Source organism: Phocoena phocoena, chromosome 21 (assembly GCF_963924675.1).
Source record: "Phocoena phocoena chromosome 21, mPhoPho1.1, whole genome shotgun sequence".
Classification (NCBI taxonomy): Eukaryota; Metazoa; Chordata; class Mammalia; order Artiodactyla; family Phocoenidae; genus Phocoena; species Phocoena phocoena.
The window spans coordinates 6,405,063-6,423,919 of NC_089239.1; the positions used below are offsets into that span (position 1 = coordinate 6,405,063).

An 18,857-nucleotide genomic window follows, 5' to 3' on the forward strand; every position below is an offset into this window, starting at 1 on the left:
AAAGTTTTATGTTATCACAGGATCTCTGACCCAATGAAGTTTTCAGAGCTATTGCTCTAAAGTGAAGGGTCTTTGCCAGATTCCTGGGAGCTCTCATCCTGACCAATGATATCTTATGCTGTCAGGCTTTTATGGGGACATGCAGGGCGAGACAGATGTATGGGTTATATTAAAAACAGAACTATCCTGCCTCCAAAATATAGATATGACTCTAAAGTTGCTACAGAATACCCCTAAATGTAAGTAAGCCAAATATAATTTCTTTTGCCTACAACTGTTATTCATAACGTTCACAGCAGACATACCATAAGATTGGCTAAGGCGAACTTGTACTAGGGACAGGCAAAAAACCCCCACAAAAAACGATCTCCAAAGTGTCCTGCACAGTAAGAATCCTGAGAATGAAGGAATGTCAAAGTGAGGGATTCTTGCACTTTCCAAGGTTCCCACGTCTTCACAGGCACAAGAGGTGGAAGATCAGAAGCAGAGGTGGTTTATCCTTATATAAATCCTTCATTCCTTATATAAATCTGTAGGACTTTATATCATGTTACTGCGAAAAATAAAGTCTAGACTGTACACGAAAAATGTGAGCCTGCCAAAGCATGCAGATGACCTGAGAACATTTGAAGGCACAGCTGTTTCTGCACAGGAAGCTACATTGTTTAGAATGAAACCTTCAGATGGATGGCAGAGTGGCCTAGGGCGGTGTAAAACCTATGAGGAAAGCTCAATTATGAATGTCCTTTTTTTTCCCAAGCTCCTTTCACAGGTCACCCCCCCTCATCCAACTCTCTGGCGAATGTCCTGCGCCCAACACTATCAATGAATATTCAGATTTTATACATTTAGAAATGCTTTCCTCTGTCCCTGTAAATTCCCACATAAATAATAAAGGATGGGCTTCCCTGGTGGCGCAGTGGTTGAGAGTCTGCCTGCCGATGCAGGCGACACGGGTTCGTGCCCCGGTCCGGGAAGATCCCACATGCCGCGGAGCGGCTGGGCCCGTGAGCCATGGCCGCTGAGCCTGCGCGTCCGGAGCCTGTGCTCCACAACGGGAGAGGCCCGCGTACCACACACACACACAAAAATATATATATATATATAAATAAATAATAAAGGATATTCACAGTGCCTGAACATAAGAAAGCAGTCAATTCGTATTTGCTGAATGAGTGAGAACAGAAAGAGAAAAACCATCGAGGGTTAAACAGAAGGAAAGACAAGTTATAGCACTGAATTTTAAAAAATGGTATTACAGGGAATTCTCTGGAGGTTCAGTAGTTAGGACTCGGTGCTTTCAGTGCTGTGGGCCCGGGTTCAACCCCTGGTCAGGGAACTAAGATCCCAAAAGCCGCATGTCACGGCCAAAAAAAAAAAAAGGTATTACAAATTGGTGGGAAGAAAAAGGATTATTTAATAATACCAGTACTGGAGTAACTGGTTAGCTATTTTGAAAAAAAAAAGCTAGAGCCTTATAAAAAATTGTTAGAGTCTTATCTTACACTAGTGATTCTAGAAATTTCAGATCGAGTAAATGGTTTCTTATAAAGAAAAGGACATCATGAAACAAACAGAAGAAAAGAATTATCTCATTTGGGGACAGGGAAAGGCCAAGGAAGAAACCCCAAAGGAAAACGTGATAGGTTGATTTATATTAAAAAGTAACATGACTACTAAATGTAATATGTTCTGGAACAGAAAAAAGGATATCAGGTAAAAACTAAGGAAATCTAAACAAAGTACCGGAACATACGTATATGTATAACTGATTCACTTTGCTATAAAGCAGAAACTAACACAATTATACTCCAATAAAGATGTTAAAGATGTTAAAAATAATAATAATAAAGGTGTTAAAAAAATTAAAATTAAAAAGTATGGACCTTAGTTAATAATAATATATCAATGATGGTTTCATTAACTGTAGCAAAAGTACCATATTAATATAAGATGCTAATAATAAGGGAAACTGCTTGTGGAATCTATGAGGACTCTCTGTACATCTGCTGAAATTTTCTGTAAATCTGAAACTGTTCTAAATTAAGAGGTTAATTTTTAAAAATACCTCCCCTTCAAAACAAAACAAAACAAAAATGGAGGACAAGGGTTAGTAGATTTGTATAAGACAAATGGCTAGGCATGTAGGTCTCTGGATTGAGGCCACTTAAATTTCAATTTTGTCACTCCAGCTGTGACACCTGGGACAAGTTAATTAACCTCTCTATACCTGTTTCTTCATGTGTAAAGTGGAAATGTAAAACTGCACCTAGCTTATAGAGTTATTTTGAGAATCATATGAGTTAATGCATGTGAGAGACTAACATGTGCCTAGCATCTAGTAAGTGCTCAATAAGTAACTGGCTTCATCATATAAAGAATTCTCACAAATAAGTACAGAAAAATTAGTACCTTAGTACAAAACTGGCAAAGAGAAATACATAAGAAATTACAAATGGCTACTAAACATAGGGGGAAAAGTTCACTCTCACTGATGAAGAATTTAAGAAATCAAACCAAGATTACACATTTTTCTCTTACCAAACTGGCAAAGATTGAAAATGATAGTGCCTAGCTTGGGAAGGATGCTATGAGCATATGGAAAGTACGCTATACTGCTAAGGGTGGGGAGTATAATTTGGGATGACTTTTGGGGGAATAATCTGACAATATATACTAATATATAACAAAATATAACTTTTCGAATACTTGCGTTTTTGACCCTATAATTAAACTTCAAGGAATGTGTCCTAATTATTAATCAGAGATGCACAAAGAATTATAAGAATATTTATTAACTGTATTACTTATATGATCAAAAACGGCAACCAACCTAAATGTCAACCATTTGGGAAAAATTAAATTAATTATAATATATGCACATAGTGTACCATTCAGCAAGCAATAAAATGACATTTTAAAATTCAGTATAATGATACAGAGAAATGTTTATAATGTTAAGTGAAAAAATCAGAATGCAAAACACATATAGTATAACCCTACTGTTGAAAATTATATTTACTGGGAAAAAAAGAGACTGTAATAAAATGTACCAACATATTAACAGTCATCTCTGGGTGATGAGATTATGAGTGGTTTATTTTCTTCAGTTTTCTGGGTTTTCTAAATTTTCAGGCTTTTTTTTTTTAAAGTACATTATGACTATCAGAGGAAAATGTGTTTGTTGTAGAAAATTTGGAAAACAAGAAAAATGAAAAGAAGAAAACGTTTATATGTGTTACTGAATTGCTAATATACAAAAATGAAGATGAAGTAAGAGGTTGAAAAAGGAAAATCTAGCGCCCTGGATGTGATGCCTGGGTGGGTGATGAGGTGCTGAGGAGAATCACAGGTACCCCCACATGTGGTTGAGCCTCTCGGTGAGAATATTTCTCCCCAGTTCAGTCCAGGGCTTGGCAAACCATCATCTATGGCTCCTGGAATTAAGTCCAAACTCCCAGCCAGCCACAAAGCCCCCAGCACGCAGCTCTTCTTCACCTCTCCAGACTCACTGTTTCCCAATCCCCCGTCCATTCCACACCCACCCTACCCCAAACCCTCCCCAGTGCCCAGACAGGATGGATCGTGACACATTGGGCCACGATCTGCCATGCTTTCCTCACCTGGCCTGCCCACCCCTGACCCCCCTTCCCTGGCCACTCACTCATCCTTCAAGACTCCTTCCAGGGTCAGCTTCTCCCCTGGGAACAGGGGGGTCCCTGATGCTCAACTCTTGGTACCTCTGACCTGCACAGTGACTCCAGTCTCCTGCCCATCCCTCCCGGGCTCCTCCCCACATCTGGGTCCTCTTTGGATACTCAGTGCCCGAGTGTCTGACTCACAAACAGGTTCATATCTTGGGGTGAAAAGTCTGGCTGGAGAGGGTAGAGGGGAGGGCAGGGAAAGAGAATTTCTGGGGCAGCACACACAAGCTGAAGGCGGTCCAGCATTCTCTCGTGAAGGCTGCTGACTGCCACCAGCCAAGAAGAAAAACTCAGAGAGACAGAGACAGAGAGAGAGAGAGATATTAAAACACAAAACCAAAAACAAACCTCAAGAAACCCCAAAGAGCTAAAATAATTTTGAAAAAGAACAAAGCTGAAGGACTAAAACTTCCTAATTTTAAAACCTACTATAGGGGCTTCCCTGGTAGCGCAGTGATTAAGAATCCGCCTGCCAATGCAAGGGACACAGGTTCGAGCCCTGGTCCGGGAAGATCCCACATGCCGTGGAGCAACTAAGCCCATGTGCCACAACTACTGAGCCTGCGTGCCACAACTACTGAAGCCCACATGCCTGGAGCCTGTGCTCCGCAACAAGAGAAGCCACCGCAATGAGAAGCCCATGCACTGCAACGAAGAGTAGCCCCTGCTCGCTGCAACTAGAGAAAGCCCACACACAGCAACGAAGACCCAACACAGCCAAAAATAAATACATTTATTTTAAAAAATAAAATAAAACCTATTACAAAGCTACAGTAATCAAAACAGTGTGGTACTGGCATAAAGATAGAGCTATAGGTCAATGGAATAAAGTCCTGTGGAACACAGTTTGCTGGTTCCTCAAAAAGTTAACCATAGAGTTACCACATGACCCAGCAATTCTATTCCTAGGCAAATACCCCCAAAGAATTAAAAGCAGGGACTCAATCGGATACTTGTACACCAATGTTCATACCAGCATCATACACAGTTGCCAAAAGGTGGAGGCAACCCAAGTGTCTATCAACAGAGGAATGGATAAACAGAATGTGGTCTATACATACAAGGGAATATTATTCAGCAATAAAAAGGAATGAAACTCTGACACATGCTACAACATGAATGAACCCTCAGGACATGATTCTAAGTTAAGTAAGCCAGACACAAAAGGACAAATATTATATGATTCCACTTATGTGAGGAATAGGCAGATAGAGACAGAAAGTAGAATAGAGGTAGCAGGGGCTGGTGGAGGGAAGTATGGGGAGTGATTTTTTAATGGATGCAGAGTTTCTCTTTGGGATGATGAAAAAGTGTAAATGGATAGTTGTGATGGTTATACCACATTGTAAATGGACTTAATTGGACACTTAAAAATGATTAAAATGGTGAATTTTATCTTACGTATATTTTACGACAATAAAAAAAAAATTTGCAAAAAAAAAAGCATCCCATAGGAGCCAGAGTGAACTTCTTCAGAAGATGGACCTCCACGTTCCATGGCCATTCAGGGTGCTACCAGTTCATCTCCTGACCTTGGGTTAACAAATTCACACACCCTGCAGCCCACTCTGGCTACCAGCCAACTCAGATATTAAATAACCCACTTCGCTAGCTCAGGACACCAGCAGCTGTGCCCCCCACCCTTTCTCTTCTTGATTTTTAACACGGAAACTTGTACCAGCCGGGAGAAGCCGTAGGGTAGAGGTAGGGGTGGGGCGCCACTGAAGCTAAAAGAGAGCAGAAATTGTGGAGCAAAACTAGACCCAAACCCCCTTGGAGTCTCAATCCTTGTTAGATTATCTCTCTTACCTTTTAATGATTTGCAGAAAGGGGTTTTTCTTCCCTTATTAACTCTTTTTGGTATATCAACTACCCTCACAGTCTAGAAGTTGTGCTATCTAAACTCAACATACACACACAAATAATTCCCTTGTCCTGCAGTTCAAACCATTTCCTGTTGGGTTGGCTTCATCAGAGATACACGCCACCAACATCCCCTAAAAATTATATACTTCCACCATCTCTCCAGTCCCTCCTTCAAGCTAAATACTACACTTCTTTTAACATTTCTTCATTTAGCTGGTTTTTCTGGGTCTTTTCCACAAACTTTCTGTAAGTCTTTCTCTTAACTGTACACCAAAACATTTTAGATGGATGTTTGAAAATTTTTTGCAGCAATTGGGGACCTAAATGTTTTTAATGACAATAAAAATTGTGTGGTGAGGAGGTGGTGAACAATATGAATTTGAAAGCAGTGGGTTCAAGAGCGTTGCTTCCTCAGTTTACTTATTTTGAGTCCTGCTTTCCTGTGTCTAAAACTTCAAAGCCAGCACCTCCCTCTTCATGTCAGGATGTCTGTCCATCAAGAGGCTCAACTGTTCCCAACTGGCCCTGCAGTTCTCCAGAACATTGTAGAACCTACATGTAATTCATATGATCAGAAAACCTCATGGCAAAAACACTCGAGACCTCAGAAACTCCTCCTGACTTCACCACCGACCTATTCCATTAGGATACATTCCAAATGCAAACAAAGACTGGCCTAGAAATTTAACTGAAAGAATTGACAACAAGTGCATTATTGTTCATCCCAGGTGGACAAACTCAACAAGCTCTAGATGAATTAGTTACATGCCATATTCCCTACTGAAAAATAGGTTCTCCTTTATGTCATTCTTCAAACCTCTCTGCAAATTATTTACTGCTCTTAGGAAACCCACTTTGACCCCATTGCCGAAAATGATCAACTAAGGAGTCACTGTTTACAAACATTTCACCAAACTACCATATCCCCAAACACAGGTCCATCCTCGGGATAGTGCTTCTTTCTGGAAAAGGGAAATTAATTGTGGAAAAAGTTAACTCTAAAAAGCCATTGTCTTGCTTCTCCAAGAGGCCTTGCTGAATCAGCACACAAGTCAACCCTCCCTTCAGAAGAGATCCAGCCTTACTCAAAAATATACATCCCACAGAATCTAGCGTAGCACCTGATATATAGGTACATACACATGTGAATGTACTAATAATACACTAAGTCCCCTACATACGAACCTTCAAGTTGCGAACTTTCAAAGATGTGAACGTGTCCCTGTATGCCGGCTGTTGTACTGTTCTACTGTACTTTTCAAGGTACCGTACTGTAAGATTAAAAATGTTGTTTTTATTTTTTCTGTTTGCTTTTTATGTATTATTTGTGTGAAAACTATTATAAACCTGTTCCAGTACAGCACTACATAGCCAATTGTGTTAGTTGGGTACCTGGGCTAATTTCGTTGGACTTAACGAACAAATTGGATTTACAAACGCACTCTCAGAACGGAACTCGTTTGTATGTAGGGGAATTCCGGTAACTCAGGTATTAAGCACATCTTAGGTACCAGGCCCTGCACTAATAATACACACCATTTCATAAGGTAGATATGATAATTATTGCCATTTTAAAGATGCAGATATCTGCCCAACTGAAGAGTTAAGTGATTATTTTCCAAAGCTTCCTGACCTAAGCTAGCGAGCCATCTTGCTGGAATTCCAGCCCAGGTCAGCCTGACTCCACAGCTTCTGCTCTTAATCACCATGTGAGCAGCCCTCTTTGTATAAATGAAGGCTGGCTCATTTGTTTCCTCTGGTTTGGGGAAGGTAGACTGCTACAGTTTTCAATAATAATGTGTTTTATCTTAAAATCAGACCTTTCTCTTCACGCACATCCATACCTGTTTATATTTCGCAGTAGAGTTCTGTTAAGACAGATTTGTCTGGTTAATTTTCCTACTTGATTAAGTTTTTCTGAAATATAAATTGTGAACACTCTGAAACATAATTTTCTCCCTCAAAAGACAAATGCCAGTATTCATGCAACGTTTGTGAGGTTTTCGTGTATTTATTTTTATTTTTTAAAAAAGGAACAATAGATTTTGAAAATGCAATGGCCTGAGTTAGGGGAACTTCCTTGAGGTCAGGGTTATCCATGGCAGCCATGTGTCCGGCAGGAAATCTGCAGCCGGGTGACATTAACAATGACCGTGGAGACCCTTGTGGCTGTACATCCGAATGAGCCAGGATTTGGATTAAAAGCATGCTTTTTGCTTTTCACGTATATACATCACAGGCATCGAAGCTCATATTTCTTGACTTGCAGCTGGTCTGCACCAAGTGGTTTGTGGGGCTGACGCATTAAGCCTGCACGCTCCCAACACTGCCTACGTGCGTTTCGTCCTTCTAAATGTACTCACTCCAGTAGGATAGGGCATCCCTGGGCGGTATTCCCAGGTTTAGACCAAGGATGGCTTTTATGTTTATCTTTAGGCAAGTTTAGCTAAATATATAAGGCACATGCAGAACCTCATTGGAGAGAGAGAGAGAGATCCTCTACCTACTGCCAAAGCACGGGATAATTTGACAATTAAGAATCGGTTCCTCACCCTGACAACTGAATCCTACACAGGAAGCCCTGAGTTCATTGCTTCAGCATCCTTTCAGAGAATGATTTAAGGGTTTACTTTTGAGCTACACCAGCCACGTGCTCACAAAGATTAAATAGTCAGCTGTCATCCTTGGCTAAAACAACTGACTGCTCAGAGATAAAACTCTAACTTGTTATTCCTATATACATGATCTTATGTCATCCTTAGAACAGCCTGTGAAGTGGACACTGTCTTCATTCCCATTTTACATACAAGGAAACAGACCCAGAGAGGTTAAGGAAGAGATAAAAGAGCTCCAGCTGTTCAGGAGCAGAGCCTAGAATCCAACCCAGGGCAATCTGCCACCAAAACTTGAAACTTCATCTCAGTGTTACACTGCCTCTTAACTTTTTAAAAAGTTAAATCAACTTCGGCAGTTTTTGCTCATTAGGCATAAGCATTGCTAATTCAGATTCCTCCCTTATTCGGGAGGAATTAAAGGGGAAAATGGGGGGGTGTTCTGCCAGCTGAGATAACAGTTTGTTTCCTAAGTCAGTCCCAACTCTCCTGTGGGAAGTGGCTGCACCAGGATTTCTGGAGTCAGACAAGCAGGGTCCACCACGTTTTAGCTCTGTGACCTTGGACGAGTCACATCTCTTTTACTTCAGTTTCCTCACCAATAAAATGAGGGCAATAATAGAAACTAACTCAGTGTTCTTGGGGATTAAATAACACCCAGAGTGTTTAGAACAGGGTTCGGCACATTTTTCGTGCTCAATAATTCTCAGCTATTCGTATGATTAATAAGATGCCTGAACTAAGTTTAGATTACTAATCATATGTAAACATAAGAAGGAACAACTAACACGTCTATCATCTGGGTATTCCAGAAGATACTTTGCCTTGAAAAGATAATCCAAAAAAAGCCCTCCCACGCCCAGGCTGCCTATATGTGATGGCTAAGTGTATCTTTCTCAAACTAAATAGCTTTGGCATTGGCTGAATTCAAACAGAGTGTGGATTCCTTGACATTACCTCACTTGCAAGACACGCACCCCCTTTAAACATTTTTAATTATACGCTTAAAGATCGTTTGGGTTCTCAAATAAATATATAGTTATCGACGCATCCTCTCTGTGATAAGAAGCAAGGCCATCTTCCAAACCGTGCAACTTGCTCGAAATCACGTTCTCTAAAAATGTCCCTTCGGAGCATTTCAGTACTTGGTGTCCCCAATTGTTGCTGTCCCAGAACAAAAGCCTAATTGCTGCTGTTACAATACAGCCCTTTCTCTGAGATCATCGTGAAGCCCTCGGAGCAAACAAGAGAGGGAGTTTTTGCGAACAGCGAGCACTGCATCAAATTCCTGGACCCTGAAGGCCAACACGAGCCGCGTTATCTTGGAGACTCGAGAACCCTTCTAATATCTACTCCTCCCTGCAACTAGATCTGTCTCTGGAGTGTTTCTGAGCCCTTTAGGGACACGTGCGTCTTCCTGCTTGGACAAGTCTGGAAAACCTCGGGGTCCCCATGTCCCACCCGCGCAGCGCGAAGGGGCGCGGGACAGCAGCCCCGCCTGGGCGCGATTCTGTCGCTGTGGGTCGTGGCCCAGCGCCCCCGGGGCACTGCAGGGCGAGGCTCGGGGCGGGATGTCCCACCAGGCCCACCCCTGTGCCCTTGCGCCCCGCGGGCGCCAGCGGGAGCCCCACCTTCCCAGCCCTGGTGGGACGGGAGCCGTGCGCTCCCATCCCCGGCCGGCATGCAAAGCCCCGAAAGGCGGCCCGGGGATCTGGGGGCGGGAGGCGGGGGGCTCTGGGACTCACGCGATCTCTCGGGGTCTCGGGGGCCTCTCCGCGGCCGGCTCCCGGCCCCTCGGGCTCTGAGAGTGGGCGCCTCCCATAGCTCGGAGCGCGGCGCCCCGGCGGCGCCCGCTCGTGCTCTGCAGCGCGCCGGCCCGACCGGGACCCCTGCAGGAGGAGGCGGCGGGCGGAGGAGGAAGGGTGGGGCCGCGGGTGGGCGGGGGTGCCGGGGAGCTCGGCCTCAGGGTCCCGGCCGCCGGGAGAGCCGGCTAAAGGGCGTTGCTGGAGACGCTACTACTTCTCTGCCAATCGCAGGGCTCGGCCGGCGCGGCGGCTCGTGACCCCCTCCTGGGGACCCCGCGGGAGAAGCTGAGCGCGCGGGTCACTGCGCCAGGGAGACCCTGGGCGGCGGAGGGCGACAGGTGGAGTGGGCTGGGGCCCGGCGGCCGTCGCCCTCCCTGTCCGCCCGGCGCGCCCCGGCGCGAGGCTGGAAGGGGCGCGGCTGGGAGGAGGCCCGCCGGGCGGCCGTGCGGAGAAGCCCCGGGAGGGGGCGGTGTGTGTCGGTATCCCTGACCCGGGCTGCCTTCCCGCGGCGCGGCCTCCCCCGGCCGCTAGTCCCGCACAGAGGCCTCCGCGGAGTTGTGCAGAAAACTGGGGGAATCCTGGTCGTGTCCCCGACTAGCCGGGTGACTTGGGACAAGTTACTGCTCCCTCCCCGAGTCTTGCTTTGTTCATTTGTAAAATAAGGGAGTGTGATCATTCTTTACCTCTTAAATGTCCCTTCCGGTTCTGACAACCAATGAATGAATTCTCTTCCGAACTCTGTCTTGCGGGAGGGGGGGAACGCACCTTGTCCCTCCCGTTACACCTGTGATCCACCTACTCATACACCTGTGATCCACCTACTTATACTCCCTTTTCAGAATACTTCATGCTGTTTCTCATCCACTCCCACCTCCCACTTCCCTCCCCTCCAGCCATCTCTCCTTCACCTCAGCGTTTCGTTTTTTTTGTGGGAAGAAGAACGCTCTCTTCTCCTAACACCCATTTATCCTTCCAGACACAACTCATACTCCCTTCCATAACACTATCCTGCATCCTGGTCTTACAACTTTTTTGTTATTGCCTGTTTCCTTCACTAGAATGTAAACTCCGTGAAGACGGGGAATTTATTTCATTGTTTCATTTTCACTGTTCCCCCAACATACCTAGCACATACCTAGTACATACTCATAACTGTTGATAAGTGCATTCATCGTACACACGTTATCACCTTCCTTCCCACTGCTCCCATAGCACTTGTTAATTCCTATAACATAGCACTTACCAATCTTATTTTGTAATGATCTCTTCACTTACTTGTCTTTCCACTAGGATATGAGTTCTTTTTAAGGGCAAGAAAGCTTCCTTATCTCTGTATCCAGGCTTAGTGCCTGTATCCTGGCTTATATATAATAAATATTTGCCGAATGAATGAACGAGCCAGTGGTTAAGCACACAGAATGGCGTGGAATGTTAACGTCCCCCTTGAGTGGAAGCTACAGGCAGTAAAGATGTATATGGCTACATTTTAATGTTTCCAGAAAGGACGGGAAACCCCTAATACAGACATATTTACAACAGATCTCTCTTTTTTAGGTCAAATTTTGACTTTCTGTTTATACATTATCTTCACTCTACTATAGCCAGAAGGTTCCCAGGATTCAGGATGCTGCTGCGTTGTAGACATATACAAGCAGAATATTTGAGGGTGGGAAAATAAACATTAATTAGTAACAGTATAGTGAGACTGAGCATTGAGGTTTTGTAGGAAGGATTTCAAATAGCTGAAGAAAAGTTGACTCTTGGCAGATAATTTAAAAGTTCAAATTCTCCCCACATTCTACCTGGAATACTTTGGCAATGTGATTGAAGTGTCATTGAGAATGCAAACACAACCCTGTCAAGAGCTGTGGTCCCCTCCAGAGGAACATTCAGCCCTTCCTAGGGAGAAAGGTGGGTCATTCCAAGGGGAAAATGGGAGGGGAAGCAGTGGGAGAGGGAAATGAGGATGGGAAAGTTTTCTTTTTACCGGGTAGACAAGATGGGTCGTGGGAGGAGTTTTATTACTACCAGGTTGGCCCAAAAGTTCCTTCGGGTTTTTCTGTAAGATTTTCGGAAAAACCTGAACGAACTTTTTGTCCAATCCAATATTTGTGCGGAAAGGCACAGGATAGCATCACTAAAATGGTTTAAAAGAAGAGGAAGAGAGTGAAGCCCACATCTTGTTGTGGTGCACAGAAACTGAGACAATGAGGGGGAAAAGGAGTCTGTACAATAATGTGAAAGATGGTCTACAGGGGCCCAAAGGGCATCTCTACTAAGATGCTTGTGTTTACTGCTTTTGCTGCCTCGTCTGGTACAGAGACATGGGTAACCAGATGAGTGAAGACAGTGAAGGGAATTCTTGTCTTTGGGAAGTAAACTTACAAAGGCTGTTCCGGGAAAATGCCTGATGGGGTCCAGAGGGGGTAGTATTTGATATCCAGTGTTAAGGTTTCCCTTTGTGCATTGTGATTCTGTCAGTAAGGCATTTTTAAACATTGAAAAAAAGAGTAAAGAAAGAAAATTTAAGAGACTGAAATTCAAGATTGTCTCCGAGATAGCAAAATACACCCTTCAGTGTCAAATCCTACCCTCAGAATGCTACTTATGCTCTAAGGAGGGATGGGAGCTAATATTTATTGGATACCAGGGACCCTGCTTGGTGGTTGACAAAAGTAACCACATTTAGTCCTCATAACACTGGGAAAGGATAATAGTGGGTAATACTTGTTGGGCACTTTTTAATGTGCCAAACTCCGTTCTAAATGCTTTAGATTTATTAACTCATTAGTTCATCACAACATTTTAGGTAGGTACTTTTAGTATACTCACTTTACAAAGAGTAAAACGAAGCATGGAAAGATTAAACACACCTAAGGCCACACAGCTAGAAAACAACAGAGCCAGGTTCTAACCCACGTAGGCTCGTTCCAGAGCTATAACATAAAGCTTAGTTTCTATGCTGTATTTCCTTAATTTTTACACTGTGCACTCCACTTTAAGATGAAGAAACTGAGATGTAGAAAGGAAAGTGGTATATTCAGTATTTAAACCCAGTTCTGTCTTTATTACAAAGCTTATGCTCAAAGTGGATTTTTTTTTCCCCAGCAATCATGCCAAATGAATACTACTCTTCAAAGTAGCCAACTTGGGAAGTTACATGCTTATCTCAGAGCTGCACCATCTTCCCTTTTTTGGGAAATTATTTAAATGCCACTTTATAAACCAAAGATTAAAACTGGATTTACTGGGCTTCCCCGGTGGCGCAGTGGTTGAGAGTCCGCCTGCCGATGCAGAGGACACGGGTTCGTGCCCCGGTCCGGGAAGATCCCACATGCCGCGGAGCGGCTGGGCCCCTGAGCCATGGCTGCTGAGCCTGCGCGTCCGGAGCCTGTGCTCCGCAGCGGGAGAGGCCACAGCAGTGAGAGGCCCGCGTACCGCAAAAAAACCCAAAAACACTGGATTTACTACTTAAGAGTCACATACTGTTCTTGAAATCAGGTAGTGTAAGTGCTCCAACATTGTTCTCAATTTTCAAAATAGTTTTGACTATTCCAGGTCCTTTGTGTTACTGCATAAATTTCAAAATAAACTTATAAATTTCTTTTTAAAAATTTAATTAAATTAAAAAAATTTAAAATCCCAGTGATTGGATTTCCAAAGGGATTATATTGATTCTATTGACTAATACGAGGAGGATTGCCAGTTTAACAATTTTGAGACTTCTGATCCATGGACATGGTACAGCTCTCTATTTATGTAGATGTTCTTGAATTTCCCATAATGTTTTGTAGCCTTTAGCCTACAGATCTTACATATCTTTTGCCAAATTTATTCCTAAGTGTTTTTATGGTATTGTAAATGGAGTTGTTTTATAATTTTACTTTCTAAATGTTAGTTGCTAGTATATAGAAATACAATTGACTTTTGTATATTGTATCCTGCAACCTTGCTAAACTCACTTATTACTTCTAATAGCTTTTTTGGGTGTTCCTTAGGGTTTTCTATATGATATCACTTGCAAATAAAGACAATTTTACTTCTTCCTTTATAATCTGTATACTTTTTTTCCCTTGCCTTGCTGCACTGACTAGGCCCTTCTATACAATGTTAAAAAAAAACTAGTCAACATCCTTGCCTTGTTCCTGATCCTAGGTAGAAAGCATAAAATCCTTCACATTGTAGTACATTAGCTATCTGATTTTGTAGATGCGGTTGAGAAAGTTTTTGTTTTGTTTTTTTTTTTTTTTTTTGCCGTACGCGAGCCTCTGACTGTTGTGGCCTCTCCTGTCGTGGAGCACAGGCTCCAGACGCGCAGGCTCAGCGGCCACGGCTCACGGGCCCAGCCGCTCTGCGGCTTGTGGGATCTTCCCGGACTGGGGCACGAACCCACGTCCCCTGCATTGGCAGGCGGACTCTCAACCACTGCGCCACCAGGGAAGCCCGATAAAGTTGTTGTTTTTTTTTAAAATACTTTTATTTATGTATTTATTTGGCTGTGCCGGGTCTTAGTTGCAGCATGTGAGATCTAGTTCCCTGACCAGGGATCGAACCCAGGCCCCCTGCATTGGGAGCACGGAGTCTTAGCCACTGGACTATGAGGGAAGTCCCAAAAGTTTTTTTTTTAATTCATAATTTACTAAGACATTTTTTTATGATAAATGGGTGTTGAATTTTGACAAATGCTATTTCTGCACTTATTAAAATAATCATATTGGTTTTCCTCTATATTCTATTAATTTTTTGAATTATGTTGATTTTTCAGATGTTAGAGACTAATATTAGTGTTAGTTTATTAGTATCCATTGGTCAGATAATTTTGGACTGCATCTTGGACATCATGAATACTAAGCTGTGGAGATTTCAGATTCCATTATTTTTCTCTGGTGAGAGTTGTTTTTCCTTTGTTTTAGCAGATAATTTTCTTGTTGGGCTTGAACTCCAAACCCTGTTTCTTGGGGTGGCAGCTCCAGTCTGAGTGCAGACCTTCTGTGTAGCTGAGCTGCTTTGAGTGTTTTCTGTGCATGTGTGGTTCAGGGGTTGGCCAGTGATTTGGTGTAGGGATCCCCTCTTTGGCTCTTTCCTTTCTGGGTTCCCCCACTTTTTCAGCATTCATCATCTCCTGGCTTCACTTCTCTCATTCTCCAGAACAGCAGGGCTCGGGAGTTTTTCATGGATGTCTCTATTACACAAGCCACTGTGTGGACTACACTTAGCCCCGCACTAAAAGCCGAGGCAGAGGGACTACTTGTATGACTCCTTATCTCCTCTTCTCCAAGCTACATGCAACACCAGAATCTACCTACTTCTGTTCCCTCTTCAGTACCTTCAGTGAATCGCTTTATGTATTATGTCCGGGTTCTAGAGTTGTTTTCTGTAGGAATGATCCTAATGCCCAGTATAGCCTATAATATCCAAATATACAAGCCCATATCTCATTCTTATGAAATGGTAATTCTCAGCTTTATCACCCACCTTACTCATCACAGTTGTCCTGAGTGACCCTGGCCTGCTTTCAAAAATCAAATTCACCTCCCCAGGGTAAAGATTTAGAATACTGAAAATAATTTACTATGGGCCCTGAAGATGATTTTAAGGGATAAGGACCAAAGGAGTTGAACAAAAGGAGCTTCATTGCATAACTGGAATAAGTGTGTAATCTCTCAGGGTGACAGACTAATATTCCCTAATATCTGTCCTCCCCCTCTCTCTTAAACCAAAAAAAGCTGATTTTTACGTATTATAAATAAAAGTTATGTTTCCCGGTCTCCATTGCATTTAGGTGTGGTCATGTAATTAAGTTTTGGTCAATGGGATGACAATAGAAGTGTCAAGGGCTTCCCCGGTGGCGCAGTGGTTGAGAGTCCGCCTGCCGATGCAGGGGACGCGGGTTCGTGCCCCTCGTCCGGGAAGATCCCACATGCCCCGGAGCGGCTGGGCCCGTGGGCAATGGCCGCTGAGCCTGCGCGTCTGGAGCCTGTGCTCCGCAACGGGAGAGGCCACAACAGTGAGAGGCCCGCGTACCGCAAAAAAAGAAAAAAAAAAAAAGAAGTGTCAAATTCAACTTCCAAGGAGTATCATTCATGGCAAGTGGGGTGGTACTATGGTCGTTTGTATCCCCCTAAAATTCATAGGTTAAAACCCGAACCTCCAAAGGTGATGGTATTAGGAGGTGGAGACTTTGGGAGATGCTTAAATCATGGAGGTAAAGCCCTCATGAATGGGATCAGTGCCCTTAAAAAAGAGGCTCCAGAGAGACCCCTTGCCCCTTCTACCATGGGAGGACACAGCTAGAAGGCACCAGCTATGGACCAGGAAGAGGGCCCTCACTGAAATGCAGCCATGCTGGCGCCCTGATCTCAGACTTCCAGCCTCCAAAATTATGAGAAATAAATTTCTGTTGTCTATAAATGACCCAGTCTGTGATAGTTTGTAATAGCAGCCCAAACGGACTAAGACAGGAGGTGAGCCCTTTATTGGCTCTTTCTTTTGCCTGCTGGCTGGAATGCTGATGGGATAGCTGAGTTCATGCAGCCATACTTCAACTTGAGGTTGAAGGATGCTAATCCATAACACCTTGGAACCTCTAAGCCTGCCCTGAATTGCCTACCTACAGATCTCATTTATGTGAAAGAAAAATAAACTTACATGTTGTTTAGCCACTATAAGTTTGGATTTCTGTAAGACTCAGCCAAAGCAAATACTAATCAATATTCTGGTTATTAAACTGGGGAGAAGAAGAGTCCCATTATCTTGTAGTTAAACCACCTGTAGTTGGAAAAACTGTAGTACTTAGCAGCCTGCCAGCAATCACTCTATTTTATTCTATAGATAAAGAGTGCTATGTAAACTAGCCTTAACCCTAACATTTCCCAGTCCTGAAGTTCAGCTCTGGCTGAATCTGTCCATAAAACCTCTCCCCAGCCATCACTGCTAAGCAAATCTATGCCCTACCCCAAATAAACTTCCACCAGTGGAAGGACTTTATTCCCTTCTCCCTCAATACCATCCTGACTGATTGATTGATTCACTCATTCATTTGACAAATATATATAAATGCCTACCCTGATGCCCGTCTTGATCTCAGTTCATCTTTGCAAACATATTGGATGAGGTGAGTCATCTGAAGCCTGCTACCAGCCACAAGATGACCCTCTTGCAAGAAAGACAAATATCATATGATATTGCTTATATGTGGAATCTTTAAAAAATGGTACAAATGAACTTATTTACAAAACAGAAATAGAGTCACAGATGTAGAAAACAAACATGGTTACCAAGGGGGAAGGGGGGAGGGATAAACTGGGAGATTGGAATTGACATATACACACTACTATATATAAAATAGATAACTAATAAGGACCTACTGTATAGCACAGGGAACTCTACTCAATACTCTGTAATGACCTATATGGGGAAAGAATCTAAAAAAGAATGGATATATGGATATGCATAACTGATTCACTTTGCTGTACAGCAGAAACTAACACAACATTGTAAATCAACTAGACTCCAATAAAAATTAATTAAAAGAAAATTTTTTAAAAAAAGATGACCCTCTTGCAAATCTATACCCTAATTCTACCTTGCATCCTTGTTTTGGCCTAAAGATAACAAAAAATAAAAACTAAGAGACTGATTCCTAGAACAGACTGGAAAGGCTTTTAGGGGCCATCTAGTTCCACCTTCTTCTTTTAATATAAGTCAACCAAGGCCCAGCAACAAGCCCCAGGTCAAGAGACAAAAGCTAAAACCATGACTCAGATTTCCCCACCCCTGCCCAGTCCTTTGTGTTTTCCTCAATCCTTATCTCTTTCATTCACACTTAAACCAAATACAAAGACTGCATATCTGTTATTTTGATGAGAAAACGAAAAATTTTACTTAAGAAACCCTCCCAGTTATACTCAGTGTCAAAGGGAGAAGTTACCTTTGTTGGTTTGTCTTTGAATTTATTCCCAGTTGACTCTGAAGAGCAAACACGCCAGCAACCCAGACCAGAACCTTTTCTCTGGCCTTGGAACCCTTGGGACTGAGGAAAATTAAGTCAGGTGGAAGTCACATGCTGATTTGCAAGGTAAGTTTTCAGTGCAAGTTTCCAGCCAAATGCCTTTTGCCTAAGGCTAATTCTCAGAAATTCCTCTATAATTCCAACAGCCACTCTGTGATTGCTCTTTAACACACCGTGCTAGTAAAGTTGAATTCTGGAGGGAAAAGAAAAACAAAAAAGTGTTCTCCCATTTCAAGGTGATGCAACTGTTACCTATCGTAAGAGGGCGGTTTCTAGAAGACAGCTCGCGCTTCAGACCTGTGACCCTCGTCTCCTCCTGTGGAAACAGCTGCCAGGTTGACAATTTCAGTCTGTATCCTCAGGGAGAGGAATGAAAGCACTTAAAAAAAAACTTCTTTTGTTTTTTTATTTCATTTACTTGTCACTTCTATTCCTACATAATGCTTCAGGGACAGTACACGCTTTGTGGACTTTTTATTGAATTTTTTTTTTTTTAAGCAGACTATTTATGTGTGCCCCAGCTTTGTGTTCAGAGACAGAACCTGCCTATAATTCAAAAGTCCTGGATTCAGAAACCACCAAATGTCTTCTTGGAATAGTAACTCTAAGTACTTCTGTGGGTCTCCTATAACTTTGGGGTAGTGACCTGGAGCAACCATTGGGTATTTAAACATGGATTCCAACCCCATTGTCTGGTCCTGGGGGTGGGAGGGTCAGGAGAGTTTATCCACCAATAGTTTATTTCTACTCTGAGCCAGCAGGTTCTGACTTTACTTACTCCACCACGAAACGGCAAAGTGGACAAGAAAATGAGAAGGCTGGCAAAAGTACTGGAGGTCTGGGTTCAAGGAAGCGCTTT

General features: G+C 43.0%; 1 protein-coding gene across 3 annotated transcripts in view; it reads right to left on the minus strand.

Annotated features, from left to right (window-relative positions):
• The window catches only part of TACC1 (transforming acidic coiled-coil containing protein 1), a 90,032-nt gene extending 80,028 nt beyond the window's left edge, over positions 1-10,004 (minus strand). For all 3 annotated transcript variants that reach the window (XM_065900060.1, XM_065900051.1, XM_065900050.1), the window contains exon 1: positions 9,928-10,004. In XM_065900060.1, the coding sequence (XP_065756132.1) occupies positions 9,928-10,004 (77 nt within the window). The remainder of the gene's footprint in view (positions 1-9,927) is intronic.
• Positions 10,005-18,857: the final 8,853 nt, after the last annotated feature.